Source organism: Tiliqua scincoides, chromosome 1 (genome assembly GCF_035046505.1).
Source record: "Tiliqua scincoides isolate rTilSci1 chromosome 1, rTilSci1.hap2, whole genome shotgun sequence".
In the NCBI taxonomy this organism is placed as follows: domain Eukaryota; kingdom Metazoa; phylum Chordata; class Lepidosauria; order Squamata; family Scincidae; genus Tiliqua; species Tiliqua scincoides.
Genome location: NC_089821.1, coordinates 99,740,455 through 99,746,454, shown reverse-complemented (window position 1 = coordinate 99,746,454; position 6,000 = coordinate 99,740,455). Strand labels below are relative to the sequence as shown.

Here is a 6,000-nt window from a genome sequence, read left to right as displayed (position 1 = left end):
TAAGGAACATTTTAGATACCCCCCCAATGAAAGAATGAAGTGGAAAAACAAACCCCAAAGTCACTTTGAACATGTCAGCTCAACCCTATGCCTGTCTGCTCCAAAGCCAGTCCCAGTGCAGTCAATGGTGCTTGCTCCCAGGGAAGTGGGGCTAGGATGGCAGCCTCGCCTCCACTTGCTTCTGGCCAAACAAATGAAACTGAAAGGGAGAGAGAGACTTCCAGGAGGCCTTCTTCAGTCCCACAGGAAGAAGCCCACGAAGGAGCAACCCCAGCAAGCAGGTGTCTTCGGGCTCCTGCTTAAAAATGTGCAAGGCGCGCGGCAGAATTTTCCCTGCAAGCGGAGCTCCAGGGACGCCACCACCTGCAAGCTCCACCGCCCCAACCTTGAGGCGAGTCCCAGCCTGCCTGCCTGGTTTCCCCACGACCTGCGCGTCGCCTGCTGGCCGCCTCCTGCGCTGGGTCTCCTCGCAGCGCTCCAGTGCTGCTTTTCCTGGACCTGCTGCTGCCGCTGCTTCCACCGCCCCCCCGTCAGTAGTAGTGGAAGCCCAGCCCGCCCCTCCAGCCCTGGCTGGGCTTAGCGCCGCCTCTTTGCCCTCCCCCCCCCCGGCCCTGGCACAGCCGCAGTTCACACTTGTTTTGACCGCTTTCCAGGCAGCGCGTGCAGGGCTCTTGGAACTGTCCGGGCGCCGGCGGCTGTGCCCGGGCTGTGGGGAAACTCCTGGCGCGCGCGCGCGCGCGCGCACGCACGAGGGAGGGAGAGCGCTCTTGTCCTTGGTGCCCTCTGCAGCTTCTCCCCGTCTCCGCCGAGTGGGGCGGTTCAGCTGAGGAAGGAGGAGCAGAGCAGCAGCTGCCGCCGCCAGGAGAAAAGCAGCCTCGCCAGGGACATTCGGAGAGCGAGCGAGTGAGCGAGAGCCCCCTCCCTTTCTTCTCTCTCCCCCCTCCCCTTGCCAAGCGCCCTCCCTCGTCGCTGCTCTGCGCTGCGGGCTCTCTTATTCCAGCTTCATGGGCAAAGTGTGGAAACAGCAGATGTACCCCCAGTACACCACCTACTACTACCCCCAGTATCTGCAGGCGAAGGTACGGTACCGCCCGGCGGGCTGCTTTTGCTTTCCTTGCCAGGGGAAGGACGCAGGGCTGGGCTGCAGTTTGCAGGCTTGCTAACTATAGCTTGGGAGGAGGAGGAAGGGGGCTCCTGGGGGCGGGGTGGACGGGGGCTCTGGGGGGGGCATCAGGTTACAGGCGCGCGTTCTCGCGGGCGCGCACACGCGTTCTCTCTCTGACACACGCACAGAGGAAAGCGCCTGCAGCCCTTTGCTGACTCTGCCTCCTCTCCTACTCCCTCTCAGGATAGATCTGAGTGTTGGGAGCGTCGGGAAGAGTGGGGCAGGCTCCCCTGCTGAAACTAGCTGGGACTGAGCTCCACAGCCGCCTCTTGGACCCCCCTGTCTTACGTTGCTGTCATCTCCCAGCCTTCCCTTTCTTGTGCACGCCTCTGACTCTGGAACCTTTTCCTTCTGCCCTCCCCTCCCTTTTCTGGCTTCCACCATCCTCTTTATCCCTCCCCTCTCCACACTCTTCTCCAGAGAACATTTGATTTTCCTCCTCCTTCTGAGGTATCCTCCTTCACAACCCTCCCCCCCCTCCTCCATCCCCGCAATGTTAAATAGAGATCAGTGCAGCAAGGGGCTTTTCACTGCCTTGGATTTTTTAAAAACTTATTTGGGAAATTTAGCCAAGCTCTCCTACTTTCACTCATTACATCAGAAATAAAATGGGATCAGGTTTAATCAGCCCTCACCCACATTTTATTACCTTTTCCCATTATAAATGCATTGTAACTTCCCAAAAATCTAAGGATACTTTTAGCTCCTAAAGCAGCTAGATCTTAATAGAAAATGAGTTAAAAATCAATAAATGCATATTTTCAATAAATGTTTTTAATAAATGTTATATATTAACTAGAGTGTTTAATATCAAATTGGTTGTCACTGTCTTGGTCTTACATCTTCAGGAAACTCAGATTTATCTGTCTTTTCCCCTTAAATTCCTGAATGATTAATGAGGAAATAGTGATGATGATAGTCAGTCAAAACTCTTTCCAGTATCACTCTTTTCAGTATCATTCTTTTCATGGTATCATTTTCAATACCATTCTTGCTAGTTTGTTTGCAGACAGGTTTGTTGTTCAGTTTGTTCTTGTCTAAGTGCATTTGTATTTCTTGTCTCCGGGTCTCAAAAGCCAACCAGTATCTCTGCTTTGGAAGCATCACTCTGCAAACTGGCAAATGCATATCTGATTGCGTTGACTGCTTGGGATATTTAGCATCCAAAATACTCTCCAGCCACCAGGATGACACAGGACACACAATTCATTTATAATTGTTATAATTATGGTTTTCTAGGTGATATATTTTAAATTACAGTGATGGCCAATGTGAGTGTGATTCACATGCGAATGCTGATGATCTCAGACAAATTGGAAGAATGTCCAAAATCTTAGATGTACACTGGTGAAACCGGACCCTCACCTACATGTGACTGTCAGCATTAACTGGCCTGCATAAAAAAAATGGAGATACTGTATTCACAAGAGTCATCTTTGGTTGACAGTATTTACATGTGAAAGTTAACAGTCATCAAATTAGGGCATTTATTGCACTCATACACACACACACATTGTTAAGTTTTTAAAACCATTCTGGGTTATGTACTGCATGAGTGTGTGCACACACCTGTGAATGAGAGAGAGAGAGAGAGAGAGAGAGAGAGAGAATCTTGATTCTAACAGAATAGGTGCAACATACACCTTTCCCTCTTATTAAATTATAAAATGGAGTGACCAGACAGAAAAAAGTAAGCATGAGTACTATGATAAGAGGAAGCAGGAAGGAGTGCTAGCATCCTAGCTTGCATCCTAGCAACTGTGTGTGGCTCCTTAGGAAACCCTTGGCCTCCCACTTGGAGAAGCATGGAGTTGAAATATCTTTATTGTGGTGTCAGTGGCAGTAGGGAACTTTGAAAATTCCTATCTACTGTATTATTAGAAATAATACTGTTCTGGTTGTGTTTTAGAAATCAGCTGGTGTTGTGAATTGCAATATTTCGTCAGAAGGAAAATTACATTTTTAAATGTATCAGCATTTTTACACTTCAAAATGAAGTTATAGTATTTAGGTATTTAGACGTTCTATATGAATTGTATCAGTTCTCTCCTTTTAAAGATAACATGCATATGTGGCGTGTACATTGATTTCAGTGGAATTTACTTCCAATTAAAAAGCTTTACAATTGCAGTGTTCATGGATTAAAGACTTTACTCTTTCAGTAATTTGGAATGGGTGCCTAAAGAGTATTGCTTTGTACTGTTCAACACATAAGTTTGTGAATAATAAATACATTCAAGTGGGAAAAAAAAAAACATTTGCATGAAAATATTTGCCTGAATTATTTTTTGTATGCCATTAATAACAGAGAAACCAAGCACATAATAATTTAATATAGCTAATACAGTTCTTCTTGCCTTTTTGCCCTGTAAATAATTGAAAAGGGAGATAAACTGTAATAAGGTTGCACTTGTAATTAGGGTATCATCTAGAGAAAAGCCTTAAGGACCATCTTCTGAAAGTGTGCTTCCTGTATAAAGTATTTAATATTGATTTATGCTATGATCACTGACATCTTCAAAACATGTCTTGCAGTCATTCCTATAAAATTATAGTCCAAAATCACATTAGTCTTCATCTCTTTGCTTCATAAGAGAGACACGCACATCCATTTGACCTACGTATATGAACTCTGAGATTTGATGATTGTATCCAAATTTCCTGTTTCAGTGACATCCTGTTGTTGTTTTTGGAAGAAAAGGAAAATTATAGACAGTTGCAGTTGGGAAAGGGCAGACAGCTACTTTATATAATTCAGTAAGCAATTTCTCGTCTCTACATAAATCTGGTCTGAACATGTAGGCAAATTGCTTTCAACTACAAAAGCTCATTTGCACTGTAATTTAACTTAAAAAGCACGCTCTCACCCAAATAGGTTTAAATTCTCTAATAGTTCATTTGAATTTTATCAGACAACAGCAATGGTGCTGCAGAAGTTTCATGCAGTACCTTAAAATAATGTCTAATAATAACTTTTTATTGCATCCAAATAAAAATTAAACAACTATGAAAGCAAATGGTTGAACAACCTGTAGTCAATAGGTGTCTGGAATTAGTTTGATTACTGTTTTAGTAGAATTGTATCAAAAATAATCATTAAAAACTGAAACACACACACACACTCATACTGTCAAATATTCTTATACGATAGTTTAAATGACTGTAAATGAGTTCACTCAGTTTAAAATGTATGAAGCAATTGAAGCAACCCTATCTCCATTTTTAATGTGTTTGTTGCAGTTAGTCATGAAACAGCTCATTATTTGTGCAAGTTGGTTATGATATTGGAGCAAGGGGTAGTATTTATTATTACTATTATTATTAACTTTTTTTTACCCCGCCTTTCTCCCCGGAGGGACTCAAGGTGGCTTACAAACAAGGTTAAAACAAATTTAAAAACATAATTTAAAAACAGATAAAAACATAAGGACATATAATAAAAACAGTAGTCAGGGAAAAGAGCATAGCACAGCAAATTAGAAAAGGATCAGGCCTGTAATTAGATGTTTAAAAAGATATTAAAAGATGTTAAAAAGATGTTAAAAAGGCCAGGAACTCAGAAGGCTTGTCTAAACAGAAGGGTTTTCAGGCCTCGCCGAAAAGTTTCAAGAGAGGGAGCAGTTCTTAAGTCAAGGGGAAAGGAATTCCAAGGCCCTATTTCTTGCCGCTGTCCCACGTACCTCCCTAGGTGGTGGCACTTGTTAAAAGGTCTTCTCTGATGAACCAGATTGTATGGGAGTAGGCGATCTCTAAGATACCCTGGCCCAGAGCAGTATAGGGCTTTAAAGGTCAAAACCAGCACCTTGAATTGGGCCCAGAAACAAATGGGCAGCCAGTGCAGCTGCTGGAGAAGTGGACTGACGGAGTCAAACTGCCTACCTCCAGTAACTACACGGGCCGCCGCATTCTGCACTATTTGCAGTTTCTGAACCGTCTTCAAGGGCAGCCCCACATAGAGCGTGTTACAGTAATCTAACCTCGATGTCACCGTGGCATGGATCACCGTGGCCAGGTCTGCATGATCCAAGTACGGCCGCAGCCGGCGCACCAGCCGAAGCTGAGCAAAGGCCCCCCTAGCCACAGACCCCCAAGCTGCAGACCTGCTCCTTCAGGGGGAGTGCAACCCCATTCAGTGCAAGCCAATACTCCATCACCTGCATTGAGGATTTCCGAACCAGGAGAGCATCTGTCTTATCCAGATTTAATTTCAGCTTGTAAACCCCCATCCAAATTCTCACTGCCTCCAGTCAGCGCTCCAGGACCTCAACAGCCACCCTGGAGGAAAGGAGAGATAGAGCTGGGTGTCATCAGCATATTGATGGCACCCCACTTCAAATCCCCGGATGACCTCTCCCAGTGGTTTCATGTAGATGTTAAATAGCATGGGGGACAGAATTGAACCCTGTGGCACCCTGCACCGCAAGGGCAGGCATTTAGATCGAACAGGCATTCCCCAGCACCACCATCTGGGACCAATCCTCCAAGTAGGAGAGGAACTACTGCAAAACAGTGCTTCCAACTCCCAACTCGGCCCAACTCGGCCCTGAAGGATACCATGGTTGATGGTATCGAAAGCCGCTGAGAGGTCCAGCAGGACCAACAGGGATGCACTCCCCCTGTCCAGTCCCTGGCGTAGATCATCCACCAAGGCAGTTTCTGTCCCAAAGCCCGGCCTGAAACCAGATTGAAAAGGATCCAGATAATCCGCTTCATCCAAGACCCTCTGGAGTTGATATGCCACCACCTGCTCAATTACCCTGCCCAGAAACGGGATGTTGGAGACTGGCCGGTAGTTGTCTAATACAGTGGAATCCAGGGAGGGCCTCTTCAGGAGG

The 6,000-nt window shown here is 45.8% G+C and overlaps 1 protein-coding gene across 2 annotated transcripts in view; it reads left to right on the top strand.

The window, feature by feature from the left end:
- The first annotated feature begins 841 nt into the window (after positions 1-841).
- Positions 842-6,000, top strand: part of RBMS1 (RNA binding motif single stranded interacting protein 1) — a 163,453-nt gene continuing 158,294 nt past the window's right edge. For both annotated transcript variants that reach the window (XM_066612075.1, XM_066612073.1), the window contains exon 1: positions 842-1,079. In XM_066612075.1, coding sequence (XP_066468172.1) covers positions 1,005-1,079 — 75 coding nt within the window. In that variant the 5' untranslated portion in view covers positions 842-1,004. The remainder of the gene's footprint in view (positions 1,080-6,000) is intronic.